This window comes from Podarcis cretensis, assembly GCF_951804945.1.
Source record: "Podarcis cretensis genome assembly, chromosome: 7".
Classification (NCBI taxonomy): domain Eukaryota; kingdom Metazoa; phylum Chordata; class Lepidosauria; order Squamata; family Lacertidae; genus Podarcis; species Podarcis cretensis.
Window position 1 is genome coordinate 10,450,714 of NC_137176.1, and position 21,303 is coordinate 10,472,016.

Sequence of the window (21,303 nt, forward strand, 5' to 3'; positions counted from 1 at the left end):
GTTTAGTCGTGTCCGATTCTTCGTGACTCTTCGTGAATTAACTTTACTGATAAACATTAAGTTTGAGGTATCATCAAGTGACACTCTCATCCCATTTGTTAGCCCCTCTTTGGCCACAGCTCATGAAATAAAGCATCAATGTACAATAAAACACAATTACCAGAAAGGATGTCTCTGTGGTGTTGTATATGTGATGGCTCACTCACATTGACAAGTTGTCGCTTGATACTGCTTTCATCAAGTGATGAGCATGCAAGCTACTTTTTTCTTACCCATTTGCCTGCGTAGGCAGCAATTTGCACAGTCTCATGCTCCTGCTTGCTGATTAGGAAAAAAAACAAAACAGGGCACAACAGATTGCTGCTGTGTTTTGCGGGCCAAAATGCATGTGAGTGAATATGGCTACTGTTAGATGCTGACTACTGTACAGTAGATCAAACACATCCTTTCTTAAGGAAATTAGCACTGAGTGCTCACTGGAAGATCCTGAAGCTGAGGCTCTAATACTTTGGCCACCTCATGAGAAGAGAAGACTCCCTGGAAAAGACCCTGATGTTGGGAAAGATGGAGGGCACAAGGAGAAGGAGACGACAGAGGACGAGATGGTTGGACAGTGTTCTCGAAGCTACAAACATGAGTCTGACCAAACTGCGGGAGGCAGTGGAAGACAGGAGTGCCTGGCGTGCTCTGGTCCATGGGGTCATGAAGAGTCGGACACGACTAAACGACTAAACAACAACTGTACAGAACTTGTATAAAGCTAGTAATGACAAGGGATGCAGAGAAGTTGTGGTTAATGTAATGAATTGACCTGTTTTGCCCCCCCCCCAAAAAAAAGAAGGAAAAGGGAAAAAAGGGCTTTGTTTTTAAAAATTGCTTTCAACAAACCGGCTTAATAAAAGCTGCTACTTGCCTTAAAAGCCAGCTGTATCGTTTGCAAGGTTTTGGATGGCCGACAGACTACTGACAAAGCGATTACATATTCTCTTAAGTCAATCAGACCACTTTCCTTCTGTAAAAAAAGAAAGAAAGAAAACTGTATTACCAGTTTCATAGAAAATACCCACTGAAGAAAAGAAAATTCTGAAAAGTGCACATAAAAAGAGCTCACATGGAGGTTTCAGCACAAAGATTTCTAAACAAAGAACTAGTGTTAAAATACCAGCTCGTCTGCAATTAACTAAGGGACTAACTCCTCTGAACTTTTGAAACATCTTATATTTATCAGTTGTTTTACAGCAAGGAACCCTTTCTGGCCAGATCTTTCTCTCCCCAACCCCTGGTGGGCAGGGAACCCACCTGCCAATCACTTGGCATCATAGTGCTATCAGTTAATGTAACCCTTTGAGCCCTTGATTGTCAAAACGTCAAAAAGAAACATGAGGCTTTCAAACAGCCCTTTGCGGGCTTTCAAATAGTTCTCGCATGTGGATGTTTATAGAGAGCTTTGATGCAACACTACGTTATGCTTGCTATATATGTGTATGTATATAGAAAGCTGTAGTCTAATTTGTAAAATAAGTCATAGTCACCATGTATCCCTTGTGCTACATTTCTCCATGGTAAAAATGATGATCAGCAGCCAATAGGATGCGTAATTTCAGACTACAAATGTTCACACAGCAGGCAAAAGGCATGCACACAAGACCTTTTGGATTTAGTAATCACTTTTTCGAAACTATTGTTCATAACATAAACAGGTACTTTCTATGTTACAGCTCTATTAACCATACTCACAGATGAAAACTGCATTCCTAACGAAAGAACGCCCAAGGCCTTAATTCAAATAATAAAAGTGGTTATTTAGAAATTTCAAGACTGTCATCTTTCTTACCTCATCAAAAAGTGCAAACATGTTTTCTAATGTGTCAGAAACCGGGACTTCTAGGTATTCTGCAAACTCCTTGAGATTGACCCTTTTGTCTTTCATTCTTTTGGTATCTCCTGAATATGCATCAAGCTCTCTTTCAAGCTTCTCTGGCTTTAATCTAAACATGGGAGGAAGAAGAAGAAGAGTTTGGATTTGATATCCCGCTTTATCACTACCCAAAGGAGTCTCAAAGCGGCTAACAATCTCTTTTCTCTTCCTCCCCCACAACAAACACTCTGTGAGGTGAGTGAGGCTGAGAGACTTCAGAGACGTGTGACTGGCCCAAGGTCACCCAGCAGCTGCATGTGGAGGAGCGGAGACGCGAACCCGGTTCACCAGATTACGAGTCTACCGCTCTTAACCGCTACACCACACTGGCGTTCAACCAAGGCTGAAATTGTAAACAACCCTCTCTCTTTTTTTCTTACAGGAGTGTTGAGGAGGACAAACCAGCCAGTTTGTAATTTTCTGGCAATCCACTAACAGAAGATAAATGCTAAAACCTTATCCCTGATGTGTGATATGTTTAGCCTGGTAAAGAGGAGACTGAGAGGAGATATGATAGCTGTCAGGGAACTGCCATCAGAACAGGGGCGGGATACAAAGGGGCAGTTGTGTTACAGGGAGCCTCCAAAAATCTTGCGAAGCAGTTCTTTTTCCGGTGATGAGGAAAACCCACCTCCGGTGGGGAAGAAGTGAAAGGACCAGAGGATGCTGGTAGGAGCCTCAGCAACGCTCCTGGCAAAAGCTGGTAGGAGGGAAGCATGCCCATTCCTTCGCCCATCCTGCACAGAAGTCTAAAGCGCAAAGAGGGAAGGAAAAGGCTGGGCGTAATGAGACTATTATGCTGGGGGAGGTCCAGGAAACAAGCACTCCTGGATTCTGCTAGCGATTGAGGCAGACGTGAACGTTGGGGTTCTGCACTGTAAATAGTTTTGCACCTAAATAAAACCTGTAAAAGACAGGTCAGAATCCTGCCCGGTTACTCGTGAACAACCACCTAAGCCATCTGACAATAGGTAAAGGTAAAGGGACCCCTGACCATTAGGTCCAGTCGTGACCGACTCTGGGGTTGCGGTGCTCATCTCGCTTTATTGGCCGAGGGAGCCGACATACAGCTTCCGGGTCATATGGCCAGTATGACTAAGCTGCTTCTGGTGAACCAGAGCAGCGCACGGAAATGCCGTTTACCTTCCTGCTGGAGTGGTACCTATTTATCTACTTGCACTTTGACGTGCTTTCAAACTGCTAGGTTGGCAAGAGCAACACAGAGCAAGCTTGTTTTCTCCTCCTCTAGAGGCTAGGACCCAAACCAATGGATTCAAGTTACAAGAAAGGAAGAACTTCCTGACACAAAGATCTGTTTGACAGTGGAATGATTCCCAAGAGAGGAGTTTGATTCTCCTTCCTTGGAGGATTTTAAGCAGAGGCTGGATGGCCGTCTGTCATAGATGCTTTAGTTGTGATTTCTGCATTACGGGGGGGGGGGGGTTGGATTAGATAACCCTCAACTTCCTTTCCAACTCTACAATTCAATGAATCTACACCTTTTCTTCCTGTGGTGGGTCATTCAGACATGCATCTCTTCACTCTTCATTCTGAATGACAGAGTTCCAGGAATTCTGTACCACGCAATCTGAATATACAGTTTTGCTCTAAAACAACGTGGAAGAGCATTCGGATAAATTCAGTTTTCAGAAGAGGAAAGTTCTAATGCAATATCCTGAACTGGAAAAAGTTGCTCCCACTTTATATTTGCAGTTATAGAAAAAGCCCTCCTTTAAAATTATTATCATCATCATCATCATCATCATCATCATCATCTCAGATTCTCATCTACCACTGACAACCACCAAGCTTCAAGGCCATGATGAAGCTGGATCTAACAAGGTAAGATTCAACAGCTGTAACTTCTTGACATTTTGAAATGTGAGTGAACATAGGAAGTGTCCAATATAACATGTTAAGCTGAAAGGTTTTTTGTTTTGTTTTGTTAACTTAATATAATATAAATTTAAGCAATGCGGACTCCGATTTCTGCAAACCACAACCCTGGCATCTAACTTGTGTTGAGGTGAGGGGGAAGTGATATACAGATGGCTCTTCCTTTCTGTCTCTACCATAAGTTGTAATATGCTAGGTTCACCCAGGAATACAAATTATGACTTTCCTAATTATCAGAACCACAGTCAACTGAAGCCAGGAATGCTCAACTGAATTAAGTGGCAAGAAGCCTATTATAACTAGATCTTGCACAACACTGGCAGATGTCAAATTTGTTAAGCTTTTGAAACCTCTGTGATTCTGGTCTGCTCCTGCAAGATTGCAAAACATTGCTCCCACAACCTCCCAGATGCTTTACTTTTTTTTAAATTGCTTTTAAACCGATTTGTAAAAAAAGTTGCATGGGAAAAAAAATATGAGAGACATTGCACATACCTTTGTAAATCAAGAAAATCTATAATTAAAATACATTTTTTTAAAAAATGTATTTTAAAAAATACATTTAAAAAAATTCTTTTATAAAGTTAAGGTAAAGGTAAAGGGACCCCTGACCTTTAGGTCCAGTCGTGATCCACTCTGGGGTTGCGGCGCTCATCTCGCTTTATTGGCCAAGGGAGCCGGCGTATAGCTTCCGGGTCATGTGGCCAGCATGACTAAGCTGCTTCTGGCGAACCAGAGCGGCGCACAGAAATGCTGTTTACCTTTCCACCAGAGCGGTACCTATTTATCTACTTGCACTTTGACGGGCTTTTGAACTGCTAGGTTGGCAGGAGCAGGGACCAAGCAACGGGAGCTCACCCCATCACAGAGATTTGAACCGCCAACCTTCTGATCAGCAAGTCCTAGGCTCTGTGGTTTAACCCACAGCGCCACCTGTGTCCCTATACAGTTACAAAGCGATTAAAACATTACGTCGTACAGTTCCACACTTTTATCAACCTGCTCACCCAAGGCTTCTCACAAGCTTTGCAAATTCTAAGAGGCAGGTGTCTGAAGGGAGACGAAGTTGTCCTTCAGCCAAAGCTAGCTGGCAATCTTCAAAAGTGTAGTCCGTTACTGGAACTCCCAAAGCCCTTGAGGGGGGTGGGGGGAAAGCAGGAATTTACACAACAGCATCACACTTTATTTATAACGACAGGCTTATAAGGCAGACGCAATCTAAACACGATGTGGTCTGGCAAGTCAAGGAAAGAGTAGCTTTCATCAAGGGTACTTCAAATTTAAAAACGGGGATGAAGAGACAAAGAAAAGGGAGGGTATAATTAAATCTGCCTAAAACCATTAAACCACTAGACCTTCTCTCCTGCATATTTCTCAACTGTTTGGTGTACATTTATGTGTGTTTATGCATCTTAAAACACTATAAAAAACTTCTGCCAGACATGTATTTAAAATGTTCAGTAGCACCTTAGAGACCAAACTAAGTATTGGTATGAGCTTTCGTGTGCATGCACACTTCTTCAGATACCTGAAGAATATCTGAAGAAGACATCTGAAGGTATCTGAAGAAGTGTGCATGCACACGAAAGCTCATACCAATAACAAACTTAGTTGGTCTCTAAGGAGCTCCTGGAAGGAATTTTTTTATTTCGTTTCGACTACGGCAGACCAACACGGCTACCTACCTGTAATTAAAATGTTCAGTTACAGTTATTAGCAGCCAGTGCATTCTGGTGGGCAGTGCACTGGGTATATCTGGGGACCTAGAAGCCAAATCCCTTTAAATTGTTTTCTTGCTACATCTAAACTGCACCTTAATCTACAGCCATAATGCATCTGCTTCGATTTTCAGTTTGGATGATAGGTTTGGTTCCCTAGAAATTCTGGTATTGTTTCCCAGTCAGATATAGAGGATGGTCGCTGGGAATGATGTTGATTGTTCACCTCTTGAAAATTGATCTATGTAGTCCTACAGGGATTAGTATCGGCACTAATCCTGTTAATATAAACCCACTGATATAAAGCCACTGAGAGAGATCGCCCACTGTTTTGGAGTGAGGAACTTTCCCTAAACATCCAGCTACCCTATTGGCCATAAAATCACTGTTTGGAAGTTGTGGGCAGGTAGTTAAGGATTAATAGACTGAAAATGAACCCAGACAAGTCAAAGTTGACACTAGTAGGGACTTGTCAGATCTTAGAAGGAACAGATTCTCTTGTCATTGGCGGGGTTGTAATTTCTACACCAAAAACAGGTTCAGATTCCAGTCCACACTTGTGATGCAATCAGCTTTTGTTAGGTTTGATATGATATATTTTTTCTGCAATGTCCGCAATGTTAGCACACACATTAAAATAAGCAGAATATTTCGGTACAAACATCTAAATAAGCAGATACCACAATGGTGCTATTTGGACAGCAATTCACTTACTGTGCCATGATCCGTCTCACGTTATTTGCATACAGAGATGGATTTCTCTTTTCTTCTTCAGAGGGTATATACACAGGCAGGAACTGCAAGTAGAAAAAATGGTTTCAGCACCAACGTGTTACCGTATTTCACAGGAAAAAGTATAAGCACACACTAATAATGTTGCTTTAAATTACAGTAACAGGATCAAATGTTCATAAGCAAATATAAAACCAAAAAACACAACCCTGAATTTTTACACACATCATTAAGGAGTAGCAACATTTCAGGTTTTTTTTGTTTCCAACCTCCCTCCCTTTATTACCGTATTTTTCGCCCTATAGGACGCATTCCCCCCCCCTCCAAAAATGAAGGGGAAATGTATGTGCGTCCTATGGGGCGAATGCAGGCTTTCGCTGAAGCCTGGAGAGGGAGAGGGGTCGGTGCGCACCGACCCCTCTCGCTCTCCAGGCTTCAGGAAGCTCTGCGCTCCCGGGCTTCGCGCAGCTCTGCGCAACCCTAGGGAGCCCGGTGTGGCTCCCTAGGCTTGCGGATAGCAGGCTGTTCTGGGGGCTGGGGTCGGGGGAAGCTCGGGCTTCCCCCAAGCCAGCCCCGTGCCTGGGGGGGGGGATAAATATTTTTTTCTTTATTCCCCCCCCAAAAAAACTAGGTGCATCCTATGGGGCGGTGTGCCCTATGGGGCGAAAAATACGGTAATTTGTGTTTTTAAAAGGAACTAAATGATATTTATAGTGCAACAAATGAGCAGCTGTGTGGGATACAGAGTAGGCATCTTTCTTCTACGTTGTGCTTCCAACTGCGTCAATTATCTCATTTTCCCATCGTTCAGAACAGCAAGTCTAAAAACTGCATTTTTCTCCTTGAGAGTGGACTGCAGGTATGAAACGTGGCTGTGCAAATGTCGTCAGTACCACCGCATACGGATAGTAGCATTATCGTTGATCAGTGACATTTATATCCCCTCCCAATATGCCCGTAACATTTTGACCTCTATTATTATTCTTTTATTTATTTTATATCACAATAGAAAAAAACATAAAACCAGACAGTAAAATAATAGAAAGTTTAAAAAAGCAAGTTGAAAGCAAAAAGAAATTAAAAAAACAAGCATCAATAGACTATTGTGGGAGGTGTACTCTCAATTGTTTTCAGTGGACATTTAAAAGTTGGCACAGAAGGTGCCTCTGAATCTCTTCTGGCAGAGTGTTCCACAGGACTGGTGACACAAAAAGCTTGATTTCTTTTTGTTGTCAAACGAGCCTCAGCAACTCACCCAAGCCACTCCTGCAGATGATCTCAGTAACAGAGCCAGAATTATAAGGAAAAACAAAAGAAAAAAATTCCTTCCAGTAGCACCTTAAAGACCAACTAAGTTAGTTCTTGGTATGAGCTTTCGTGTGCATGCACACTTCTTCAGATACACTGAAACAGAAGTCACCAGACCCTTCTATATAGTGAGAAGGTGGGGAGGGGTATTACTCAGAAGGGTGGTGGGATTGGGTGATTGGCAGATAGTTGTGATGAGCCTGTTGACGACTCTTAACGACTGCAATAGGCCTTACAGGAAAAAGCAAGGGGTGAGAAGGTGAAAAATGGCTTTGTCATGTATAATGAGATAAGAATCCAATGTCTTTGTTCAGACCAGGTCTCTCCATGGTTTTAAGTTTGGTGATAAGTTGCAATTCAGCAGCTTCTCTTTCCAGTCTATTTCTGAAATTCCTTTGTAATAGAACAGCTACTTTGAGATCTTGTATAGAATTTTTTTTATTTTGTTTTGACTATGGCAGACCAACACGGCTACCTATCTGTAACTAGAATTATAAGGGTTCAGGTGATACCTCAGGTATCCTGGACTCAACGCTGCTCAGGGCTTTGTAAATCAGTGTAAGAAGCTTGGCTCAGTAGCAGATGGGCAGCCATGACATGTTCTTGACCAGAAGCTTGCCCCAGCAATCTGGCTGCTGCATTCTGCACCAGATGGAGTTTCCGAACCAGACCCAAGGGCAGCCCCATGTAGAGCACATTACAGTAGCCTAACTCGAGGTTAACAATGCATGGACTTGTGAAGACCAGTGGAAGCACTTGTTCTATTCCCAGGGTTTTTGTTCAGCTGGAAGTCACCAGAACTCAGTCCTGGCACCTCTCAGGTGGGCGCTGTTATGTACTGAAGTTCTCACCCTGGGCCAGCAGGGGGGTACTGTAGATAGTTTTCACTCAGGTCCACATATGCAAATAAGGGATTGAAAGTGACGTTCAGTGATTGGATAGTTACAGAAAGTGTTACAGTTGTGTTCTAGTGCAGCTCTATATAAGCAGGCTGGCAGAACCCTTCAGTTCAGTTCAGTTCTGGCCTGTGAATAAACAAGAGCTGTTTGAAGAATCGCTGTGTCATCTGATATGTTCACCCACAACTTAACAGGCGCCATTGCCATTGTAAGAAAACAGGGGAGGCGTTCATGGCTGAGTTCTGGTACTTCTTTTTCTAGAAAAATAGCATTGGCTATTCCTTATTGCAAAGTGAGGAAATGAAAAAGAAATAAAATGAAGTTAAGCTTTCCTCCTGCAGTACACGGTCTTTATTTTGTTGGGGTACTCTTATGAAGTTATTGTGCTCTCCCCTGTTCCAGAGCTGAACTATTCACACATATTAAAGGATACCGTTAAAATGGGTTGTTGTTTTTTGTTGTTGTCTCACGCCTAGGATTGCAGACTAAAACACTGGTAAATTTGTACTAACCTCTATTTCCACAAAATTATGAAACTGACATAAAGTTAGCCACAGAATTTTCAACCTGAAAGAGAAATGAAAAGCTCGTTTTAATTTACAAGATTATTAGTTCCGTAATTAACATCACAAATGCATCCTGAGAAAGAGAAACAAAAATGAACTTTGGGTGAGATCCAGCATTGTACAAACTGGCATCTGCTCATGCAATGGGATTTCTCATTCCTCTCCTCCCCACTGTGCACCCCCAAATATACTCTAAAGGGTTGGGGGACTCTCTGAAGCTGGGGGGGGGGAGGTGGAGGAGCAGGAAGAATAAGAAGTCCCATTGCACAAATGGATTTATGTTGTGTAAGCAGATGGGCCTCACTCTGTAAAATATGGGAAGCGAACACTACTTGGCAATTAAATATCAAAACTGATGCACAGTAAACTTAAGTACCTTAGCTATGAATGATATTGAAATCAAATATGATTTAACATTATCAAATACTTAATCGATTTGAAATTGTATGAAAAAGCTAAAGAGAAACAAGAAGGCCATTGCTCAGATGCTTCCAAACACTATAGACAAAAGTTATCTATTGGCAGGCTAATCTATTCATTCAAATTAGGAATAGTGTGATTTGGGGTTTGAAGAACTTATTAAACCCTGTTTGATCATAAAAATAATAATTGGCCTGGAAGATAATCTGACGTGTGCCCATTATTTCCCATTATTTAACATACTAGTCCTCAGAAAGAAAAGCAATTCATTAAAGCAATTAGTAAGTCAAATAATACATAGCTGACTTACGCTCCTGGACCCTGCCATGTCCACGTAATTGTATCCTATGCAGCAAAAGAAATGCATTCAAATATTTAAGCAGTCCTATGATGTTAATAGGCTTCACACAAAAAAGCACTGCTTTGAAAAATGTGACAGTAGGCTATTTATATCTCATTATCCCTGTAAGGGTTTTGTCTACTACTGCATTTGGCAATATGTAAATCATGAAGGGGGAAATACATTAAATGAAATGCCGATGAATTTATGGTAGGTTCAGGAATTCCTCCAGTTTACAGCATACTGACAAAGGAATTATCAGCGCCCTCTAGTGATAAAGAAGCAGCATTTCCGTTAAAGGAATAACGGGACACAAGCTCACTTTTGCTTTCTCATAGGTAGAACTGAGTTTGTTTACCACAATGAGATACTAGCAAACAAATCTTGCATTCTGCAGTAATAGATTGATAGATTAACAGATCAGCTATTAGATGAAAAGATGGGCTGTGTACATATCAAATTTACATCTTTCTAGCTAGCATTGGAGTAACTTGACTATTTTGGGGGATACTTCATGTTCTCCCGTTTGGGGGGAAAATAAGTCAACACACGCTGCATTTGTCTTGAAACAAATGTACATATCTAAGAAACAGCCCGTGTCACCTCCCACCTGATTTACTACCATTCTGCTTTTCAAAAAAAAGTTTGAGAATATATTTCAGACAACTACTTAAGGTTCCTATATGCATTTGGCATAGGGATGCGGGTGGCGCTGTGGTCTAAACCACTGAGTCTAGGGCTTGCTGATCGGAAGATCAGCGGTTTGAATCCCCACGACGGGGTGCACTCCCATTGCTCGGTCCTTGCTCCTGCCAACCTAGCAGTTCGAAGGCACACCAGTGCAAGTAGATAAATAGGCACCGCTCCGGCGGGAAAGTAAATGGTGTTTCTGTGCGCTGCTCTGGTTTGCCAGAAGTGGCTTAGTCATGCTGGTGGCCACATGACCCAGAAGCTGTACACTGGCTCCCTCAGCTAATAAAGTGAGATGAGCGCCGCAACCCCAGAGTTATCCGCAACAGGACCTAACGGTCAGGGGTCCCTTTACCTTTATGTATTTGGCATAAAAGCTTACTCAGAGCTTACCAGTTTGTTTGGATAACGTAAAATCACAGGTTGGACAGGCACTCCAGGGATAAATGCTCCTACAAGATATACGGGATACATATAATTACAATACTTTCTAATTACCACCTATTAATGACACTGTGAGCATTGAAGGTATTGCTTGCGCATTTCTGTTATGTAACAGCTGGCTTTTCTGGATGATATGCTCTGAAGTTCCACCTTCCCAAGTAGCCAAAAAAGATGCAACTATAATTTATTTTTAAAGGTTAAGCAACAACATAGTAATCCAAGCATCGGAAGATAAACGGATTCTGATTATTCCCTGCCCAAATAATAAATAGTCCAAGCTTTTCCCTGCAAGTGAACATAATGTGCCATCTTCAGAGGTTTACTGTTATGGTATACCACTGTGACTTATTCCCAGCAGCTTACTTCCTGGAAAACTTTGTATTACAGTGGTGCCCCGCAAGACGGAAAACTCGCTAGACGAAAGAGTTTTCCGTTTTGGAGGTGCTTCGCAAAACGAATTTCCTATGGGCTTGCTTCGCAAGACGAAAATGTATTGCGAGTTCCTGCAGGTTCCCCCCCCCTTTTCTAAGCCGCTAAGCCGCTTATCCGCTAAAAGCTGCTAAACCGCTAATAGCGCTAATCCGCTAAGCCATCAAAGGGCTTGCTTCGCAAGACGAAAAAACCGCTAGACGAAGAGACTCGCGGAACGGATTCTTTTCGTCTTGCGAGGCACCACTGTACATTGGAAGCATTAGTATGATTCATTCAATTTAATTTAAATCCTTTGATCAAGCAGGATATTTCATTCCAGGTAAGATGACACAGGAAGAATGGATAGTTAGTCAAAACAACTAATAGCCAGCAATTTTTCAGAAGTACCTAATTGGAAAGATCTCAGGGCTGTCAAATCCTACGCAACTTATATATATATATTTCCAGGAATTTGACAGAAATAGAAAAAATGTTCCACCACAAGGTTTGACTGCCTTCCCTGATGAAGACAAACACTTTCTTTTTAAACAGGAAAATCTGCCTTGTAACCTCTCTCTCATATTATAAGCCAACGAACAGCAACCAATAATAAGGTGTGTGAAAACAATCTACATTGTTAATGCTAATTCTTCCACTCTTCTGGAGTGGAAGAAGACTCTAGAATCAACTCAAATCTCAAACTAGGAACAAGAAAGGAATGATAACTGAAACAATCAACACTTCTGGTCTTCTTTGTTTGCACTTTCATCCACTACCAAAGATAGCAATAAATCAAAATCTTTTCTGGACACCCAGTTCTTTCCCAACTCTATAGTCAGTCTGTGGCTATTTTCACCAACATTTACAAATTTAGATGTCTCCCTTTCCGAAAAGGTTGAACAATTGTGCTTTCTAGATTTTGAAGCCCGGCATATGAATCTCTCTAAGCATGATGATGCACTCTGCCAAGGCTCGAGGGAAAGAGGCCTTTGGGATTTTTTTTTGAAGCCCTGAGCAGCAACCTCTCATTCCACCCCTATCTCCCACAGGTACTTATGATAGTAACTATTGTTTACTCATGGACTAGAGGAACCTGTTGAACCAGAAAGCCAGGTCAAGGTTTCTTTCACTAAGGGAGCCCGTAAGGTGTTGGTATTTTTTTAAGAAAATCCTTGCTCTCTCTATCTTGACATCAGGGAAGGTGACACAAACTTGTATAGTGGTACCTAGGGGTTACAAACGCTTCAGGTTACAGATGCTTCAGGTTACAGACTCCGCTAACCCAGAAATAGTACCTCGGGTTAAGAACTTTGCTTCAGGATGAGAACAGAAATCGTACGGCGGCAGCGGGAGGCCCCATTAGCTAAAGTGGTGCTTCAGGTTAAGAAGAGTTTCAGGTTAAGAACGGACCTCCGGAACGAATCAAGTTCTTAACCCGAGGTACCACTGTATTTTCTAGGGAAGATCTCTGAAATGAAGATCTCCTATCAAACATACACACGGAAAACTGGACTAGACATTTACACAATCTGAAGCAACCTTTTCTAGAAGGCTCTGACAGATTAGCCCTAGAAGCTCCATTCTACAAACAGCCAAGCTCCAATACTACTGAATATTAGTAGTACATGCTTTAATGCTATTAGGAAAATATATGTTTGGACTCAGACTGAAGGTAGTATTCTCCACATGATTCGAATCTTCACTCATGGATTATTTTACTCATTATTCTGTTGCACAGCTGTATGCATGGATTCGTACATGTGCCATCAACATGAAATTATTCAGATACAGAACAGGATGATACCCATCTGATTAGAAAACCAGAGGTCATGCAAATACACGGATCCTAGGGAAAAGATTGCAAAGTGCTGCACAACACAAGAGCCATACCAATACATATCTGAGGAAAAGTCCTGGCATCAAATCAGGAATGAAAAGGGCACAAGGTATTACCATAAATCTCTCATTATCCAATATGTTGACTAAACTTTAGAGAATGCAAAACATGGTAAGATAACCTTATCTCCTGCAATTTGTGGTACAAGCAAAACACCCCTACCCTTTGTATTTGGCAAAGAGAATAATTTCCACTTACTATTTCTACAATTTATGAAATAAAGACCACTGAAGCATGGAAGGAGCAATCCAATGATGTCTCTGACTATTGCATTAAAAATACAAAAACAACTCATTCTGACGCTGCCCCTTCACCTACCAAATCAGGGCACAAAACCATGAGAGTTTCAACTTCTTTTTCTGCTAGGAAGTTTTTCTGAACTTACTTGGAAACATTTTTTGAATTCCATAGGAAACAGTAAGAGAACTGAGCTAATGGCAGTAATCCTCAAAAAAAGAGAGATTATTTTGCTATAGAGAGGTTTTAGGTTTAAACATTCTAGACCACATAATATCCCAAAGGAGCCCTGATGCACACTAGATGAAAGTCAGCAAGTGTCAAGACTGGACAAAATACAGAGAATGATGAACTGACTGAATGTCCTATTTCAGGTTCTTGTTTGCTTGTTTGTTTGTTTGTCCTGAACTAAATAATTAGATCTGAAGATGGAAACCCCTTTATTTGCATTCAGCATTTTCCAGGAAATGGTCAACACGTGTTTGCAATGATGCACTTTGATTTCCAGACCTATGTATGAAGAAGGTACTTCAGATGGGTGGGTTTTTTGCACGTACTTGGATTGCAAGTTACGACAGTTAACTCAACATTCGAACAGACAGACAATCCTAGGTTTCTTGGCATACCAAAGTTTCAGAAAAGGCAAAGGTTGCCCTTATTGGGGGATGGGAGGACACCCCTCTTGTAACATCTGAAGTTAGCCATAGGCAATCATGAGCACTGAATTTCAAAATCCGAAGTTACACTGATGTTACATAGGTAAAGAAGAATGTACATCATACCTACCAGGCTTGAAGGTAATTAGGCAGGATCGATTAGTGCATGTTCCTTCCGGGAATATCATAATCTTAAAACAGAAACAGAAAAAACCCCTCTATTACAAAGTTATTTTTGTACATCTTCTGCATCTTTAAGTACATTTCAAGCTCAGAATTTAGAAGCATTCAAATTCGCTTTGCTTTAAATGCTGCTAGCATTTAATAAATAATTCACCACAGGTATCTGATTTCAAGAAGGCATTCAGATTGCTCCCTCAGGTGTTCTACAAATGGAGTGTGATCTATGAAAGAATGTATGGAACGCAGCCCAGGAATCTTTGAAGCACTCTCCTATTTGGAACTGCAAACAGTGAGGGCCAGATACCCTCTCAATGAGTGAGGTAGAAGTTATAATATAATGTTCCTCCACCCCCCCACCCTTGTGTTCATCACAAGGAGGGTAACTCTTTCCTCATTTAATCACGCATGAAGCAAACAATGACCTCCTCATCCATTGCCTTTTAAATTACTTAGGCTCCAAGACTTCTGGAGCCTAGATTACACCACTTGTTTTCTTTTTCTAAAACACTTTTTATCGAATTTTACTGTTGCATATGAAAACGTGTAGATACAGGGGGAAAAACAAGTAAGCAAAAGAGAAAAAGAAAGTAACAGGGTTGTGGAATAAAATAAAAACAGCAAAGCAGTACTGTATAACCAAATTCCAATGATACTTCATTAAATATCAGGTGGTATTTAAATACCCCAACCTTAACGAAGAAAGAGAAGCTGCTCATATATTCAAAAAAGGGGAACTAATCCACATCGAAATTGCCAGTTTCGGCTTTTCCACAGCTTTACATTACTTTAAAGTTCTATGTGCTTACTGTGCTTACCATCAGTACTCAATAAAAGTTGAACAATATTAGTAGTAGGAAACCCTGTTCTTTTAAATTCAAGGCACTAAAGTTTCTCACACATAAAGTTTCTTCACCAGCATGGCGCCCACAAACAAAGAAGAGGTGAAGATTAAGATGATTTCCTCTATGGCAGGAGGAAAACTTATCTATGCACAGCTTAAGAGATTCCTAAGCAGCAACAAACTCAGCACTGGAAATTCTTAGGAACAGAACTCAACGTTAAAATACCATTACCCAAATTTATGCTGCGGTGACATTTCGATATTATGTACTTGTTTCTTCTCAAAAGTGCTATCGCACAATTTGAAAACGCTTCGAAGGGGTAACCAAGTTGCCAAGAGGTGAATTCGCTATTCGTAAAAAGCAATTGTTTGTTTTTTAGTTGAGGAAAGAACAGGAGAGGTGATTAAGGGGAACGTGATGGATGTTTATATAATCAAAACTCGTCTTGAGAAAGTACTTCCCCTCCTCCCCCCCCCATCTTTCATAACTCTAGAAGAGAATGACGGACACTAGGATCAGGGCTGAGAAAAGGAAACTGAGCCTGGAAGAGGGAGCCTATCTCTGGCTGAGCTGACGCTGAGGGAGTTAAGGTGGCAGAGGGTCTTCCCACAGGATTGCTTCCTTAATGTATCAGGATTGTTTCACATGTCAAATATAATTAAATTAACAGCAAGTCATGGATTTTATCTTCCTTGGCAACAACTAGGGAGGGCTGTCACCTTCATGCCTTCTTTGTGAACACCCATAGATGTTTGGCTGTTAGAAACAGAATAATGGATTAAATGAACCATGGTATCATCCAACAAAGGATTCCCCCCCCCACACCTTTTCCCGGATGTGGTATCAATCAAGAGGAACAGCTGGAGGAAAACCTGAAGAATTCGAAAGAATTCACAACTCAGGTGAACGTTAGCCCCACAAATAGTAGAAACTGAAACCTGAGGAGTGTGTGTCTACTTTTGAACAGAAATAGCATCTCTTTAGGTGGAAATAGATATTCCTTTACAGAAAACAAATACCTTTAAATCACAAGACGTTCTACCAGTACCTGTGGCCATTTGCCATTTGACTGAGCACGCCGCCTTATCTCCTCAACAGTTTTCCTGCGGGAATCCTGATCTGATCGAGATACAAACACGGGTCGAATGTATTTGATTAGAGCTGGAAAGAAACAGAAATGTCCGTATTCCTAAGTATATTCCTTCATTTTTCTTTAGATTAGCATAAGTGTATGACATGCTATATAGAGAAACAATCAACAGTTTTATGAGCAAACACATTTCATAACAAAATGTGCCATATGGAGGGGAGTAAATAGCAGAACACATTAAGAAACATTTTAAAATAAAATATAGCCCTGCATTTACTGAGAAATACAATCACCCACTTATGAATACTTCAAACTGAAAGTGCCCCTTTAAAACATAAACTAAAACTACCTCCCATGCTTTTACTTATTTCTAAAATTGCCTCAGTTAGTTTGATCCTGTTTGAAGGTAGACAGGACTGTTGTTTGTTTCTTACAAATGGGATGGGATATGAGTTTAACACTCGTGAAAAGTTCAGAATATCTACGTATTTTTCAGAATCAGAATATCTACGCATTTTTCGCTCTATAAGATGCACTAGACCACAAGACGCACCTAGTTTTTGGAGGAGGAAAACAAGAAAAAAAAATTTCTGAATCTCAGAAGCCAGAACAGCAAGAGGGATCGCTGCGCAGTGAAAGAAGCAATCCCTCTTGCTGTTCTGGCTCCTGGGATAGCTGTGCAGCCTGCATTCGCTCCATAAGACGCACACACATTTCCCCTTACTTTTTAGGAGGGAAAAAGTGAGTCTTATAGAGCAAAAAATACGGTAATACTGAAATAGTGATAAGGAATAATAAAATCCATGCAATGCAATACATCACATTTATAACTTTTATAGCCACTCTAGAACCATTTTGGCCTGCATTCAAAGCCAATCAAATTATTTGTTCCTTTCAGGAAAAGCTCCTAAGAACAATAACTATCATCACCACTGACAGTCTTGAAATAATGGGAGGGATCTTTTCAAAGGAGACACTGCTAAACTTCTGCTAGGAAGTCTGCATTTCTAGCTAACTTTCCCTGGGGTCATTGTGAACGCTGCTCATCACCTCAAATGCATATGACAAGCTGCGTGTCATCACCTGAGTGTTCTAAATATACATGGTTGTGAGATTACTCTTTCCCCAGCCACATGAATAATCTGACAAGAGCACCTGACTATACTCCTATAGTACCACAGAATCTTGAATTGTGTTGTGCGATTCACACAACTAACAAAAGCCAGTTGGCATAAGAGAAGCCCCTGGATTTAAAGTGGAAAGGTTGGGGTTTGAGCAATTCTACCTCTGTCAGATCACTCCTAGCGGTACAAGCAGGTTATCCTTAATCACATATCCAACTCCAGATAAGGAAAGTGGTGGGGATGTTGTAGATTTGAGGTTTCAGCCATTTAGAGCTCATTATTAGATACTATGTTAGACAGGTTGGTGGTATGCTGAAATTTATTGTTGACGTTTATCACTCAGCAGCAATGCCTTACTGCATTGCAATAGTCTTCATGGAAACTATTGCAAACTTTGGAAAACGCTGGAGGGAAGCAGCTAAATTCTCTTTGGGCAGCCTGATCTTTGCCACCTATTGGAGGGTCCGTCTCCCACTCCCAAATAACACTAGTGAAATTATACATGTCACATTTCATAGCACGTGCTCTCCCTGCTTTCAATGATTCCATGCCAGGCAAAGTGACCCAAAAATCATTTTCCTTCCCCCCCTCAACTTATCCATGTTTTCAAAACACAAATGTAAAAAAATCAAGGAACGTGTGCCCTGATTCTTTTTTTTATTTTTTTGGAAGCAGGACAGGGAAATAAAAAGCAAACAGTTAGTGAGGGACGGGGGTGGGGTGGGGTGACCTTTTCACTCCATACCCACTCTCTCCCACAGAGGTTTTGCTTTCTTCATTTTAAGATACCACATCATGCTACATAATACACAACGCAATCAGGGGAAAATCTGTGCTTCATTTTTGCACTTCCTTGTTTTGTAACTACGGAGTTACATTGGAACTAACAAAAACTTTGTAGGCACAGAGTTGTGATGAAAGTTCAACCTTTTGCTATTGAACTCCCTTGGACGCTACTGAAATAAATGTAAGGCTACATCATGTTTAGCCTCCCCCTTTACACTCCTTCTGATATTGAAATAGAAGTGCTGGCTCCTTAAGAAAGAGTTAGTGGGCCATTGTGCATAGTGCGAGAAAGGAGATCTGGATGGCACCAACTTTGCTACCATTTTGGCACCATGTAGAAACTTTTTTTTATTCTTGCAGACACATCAGCAACTTTGATGACAAGTGTCATCAACCTGAGCTTTCGTGTGTGTTTTTAATTGTTATAGTTACTGATAGGTAGCCGTGTTGGTCTGCCATAGTCAAAACAAAATAAAAAAATTCCTTCCAGTAGCACCTTAAAGACCAACTAAGTTAGTTCTTGGTATGAGCTTTTCTGAAGAAGTGTGCATGCACACGAAAGCTCATACCAAGAACTAACTTAGTTGGTCTTTAAGGTGCTACTGGAAGGAATTTTTTAATTTTGTTTTAATTGTTATTTTCCTGAAGTTGCACATTGTTTAACATGTTTTGGCATGTTTCATTGTAAACTGCTTTGAGACTTTTAAAAGTGTGCGCGCAAGTGGATAACCTGGGCAAGTTGCTATCTTTCAATCTGGTTCACCTCACTGTATGACTCCCAAAGATAAAATGGAATAATCTAATGTATGAGAACGTGGTGCTTACTGAAGGAAGGAACATAAAAATAAGAAATGGAAACATTGTGAAAACACCTGGTGGGGTGGCGAAGGGGCATACTGATAGGTACTCTATGTTTAGCTGCTCGTATGCGTGGCCTAGAAGCTGGCACAAGCAGAGAGTGCCATGGGTAGGTTGTTGAGCGATGTGTCAAGCTGCTGTCATGTAGAACCTTGGTTGAAAGAACTGAACTGCCCGCCATCTGCTACCAAGCCAGGTTTCAGCTTTGATCCAAGCAACTCAGGAGTGGGTTACTCGAGGGAACGGCTTCTCCCATTTGGATCTGTCTGGCCCCTAAGGTCATTTACCAGAGGCCTTCCTAGTTTGCTCACAAGCTGCTAATATTCCTCTGCCAGCAATCAGGAAGGGGCCCTTTAATGCGGTGGTTCCCACGTTCCAAGAATACGTTCCGTTCCAGAAATAAATCTCCGTGGCCCTTATTCGAAAGTAAAGCTTTCTTTTCACTTACTTCCCCAAACAGGAATATCTTTGCTTTCTGCTTTCATGACAATGGAGGCCATGGTCATTGTTACAGGTATAGCATCAAAGTACGAGGAATGTGGAGCCAGAGTCAATATTGCTGCTTCAGTGGGCAAGGCCTGCCTGCCCTTCACATTTATCCAGTGGAATCCCCCAGCAAGCCACATGGTCCTCATAATGGCCTTCAGCATGACATCCACAAACCTGAAAATAATTAGATAGCACAAATGCAGAAGTGTTAATCCCTTTGAACACGATTAACTACATAAGCCATTTCCAAGAAAACCAAGAAATAAGAGTTTCTTTTAAAAAGCACTTTGCTTCCTCATTTTCTGATTGCATTTTAACACGGTTTTGTTAAGTCAGGGAATTCAAATGTGGTTAAATAGGTTCCAGTTTAACAACCCCATGGCAGATTTTACTTCATCTTACCCCAAAAGGTCGAAGGGAGCATCACTGCAGAACAGGTACAAACTGTCTCTTTAGAAAGGCAGCCTGTCACCTGTCTATCTTCATCAGTGGAAATCACAGAGGGTGGGCCGAAGCAGGCAAAAACAACAACCCAAAACAAATATATCCACAGAGTGCACTCTCATTTAATAGATGCTCATGCAAAGAGCTGGGTGACTATTTTTCTCTGCTCATTCTCCCCCAGCTAGCTGTAGATGATTAAGCTATCATTTCCAATTATGATGATATCCTAAGATGGGTACGCACTCCAACTATAAAGACAATATTGGTTTTCTATAAAGTCAAAAGAGTTTTATCCAAGTTATGTTAGGCCCGTTGAAATCAATGGACCGAAGTTAATTATGTCCATTAATTTTAATGGGCACAATCTGAAATGAACTAACTTTGGATGTACACGCCCAACAATTCAGGCAGAGGAAATTTGTTGTTGCTGTTGCTGTTTATTAAATTTGTATACCACCTTTCATCTGAAGATCACAAAGGATGCATAATAAAAACAAAAAGAAACCAATAACCCCCTTCCATTTAAAAGGACATAGAATGTTAATCAGCCAAAGTTCTGGTTAAAGAGAAATGTTTTCGCCTGGTGCCTAAAGATATAAATTTTAGTATTCTGTGAGCTGTTCTATAACCTCCTTGCTACATTTATTTGAAACTTGGAGCTGCAGTGCCTTCATGCTTTCCTGCCCCACAAAGCATGGCTTGGGTTAGGAGAAAAGGGAACAACATTCTGTGGAAATGCTTGCAACTTCTTTGGCCACAGCTGAAGAAGTATTTACAAACGCTGTGTGGATATCTCTCCAGGGAATACTGCAACAGGCACCTGTCAGGACGAGACATTTAACCAGTTCCCTTCCCCTTTCAGGTACCGTATTTTTTGCTCTATAAGAAGCACCAGACCACAAGACGCACCTAGTTATTGGAGGAGGAAAACAAGAAAAAAAGCATTCTGAATCTCAGAAGCCAGAACAGCAAGAGGGATCGCTGCGCAGTGAAAGCAGCAATCCCTCTTGCTATTCTAGCTTCTGGGATAGCTGTGCCGCCTGCATTTGCTCCATAAGACGCACACACATTTCCCCTTACTTTTTAGGAGGGAAAAATGAGTCTTATAAAGCAAAAAAATACGGTACTTTTCTAAGCTGACAAACCATTCCATGGAGGTAACAGGGCACAGTTTTCGATATTGTTGTTTCTCATGACTATTCATGGGTACAGAAAGACAGCATTGCTCAGCAACTCTCTTGTGTTTTTAACCAATCAGATGTACCCTCCGTTAATCCTGGGATTAACATCGCACAGCACAGCACGTAGAGATAATGGAAAATCTTCCAGAAGAAGAAGCACCCTCAAGATCTTGT

The 21,303-nt window shown here is 41.2% G+C and overlaps 1 protein-coding gene and 1 long non-coding RNA gene across 2 annotated transcripts in view; both read right to left on the bottom strand.

Moving 5' to 3' along the window:
- Positions 1–21,303, bottom strand: part of LOC307220278 — a 50,988-nt gene that overhangs the window by 10,273 nt on the left and 19,412 nt on the right. The window lies entirely within an intron of this gene.
- Positions 1–21,303, bottom strand: part of LPCAT1 (lysophosphatidylcholine acyltransferase 1) — a 44,232-nt gene that overhangs the window by 5,012 nt on the left and 17,917 nt on the right. The window contains exons 3-12 of the mRNA XM_079983979.1: positions 19,464–19,678; positions 16,206–16,318; positions 14,263–14,323; positions 10,881–10,939; positions 9,768–9,802; positions 8,984–9,038; positions 6,247–6,329; positions 4,822–4,947; positions 1,835–1,988; positions 914–1,012 (exon numbers count right to left, since the gene is read on the bottom strand). Of these exons, the coding sequence (XP_079840105.1) occupies positions 914–1,012; positions 1,835–1,988; positions 4,822–4,947; positions 6,247–6,329; positions 8,984–9,038; positions 9,768–9,802; positions 10,881–10,939; positions 14,263–14,323; positions 16,206–16,318; positions 19,464–19,678 (1,000 nt within the window). The remainder of the gene's footprint in view (positions 1–913; positions 1,013–1,834; positions 1,989–4,821; positions 4,948–6,246; positions 6,330–8,983; positions 9,039–9,767; positions 9,803–10,880; positions 10,940–14,262; positions 14,324–16,205; positions 16,319–19,463; positions 19,679–21,303) is intronic.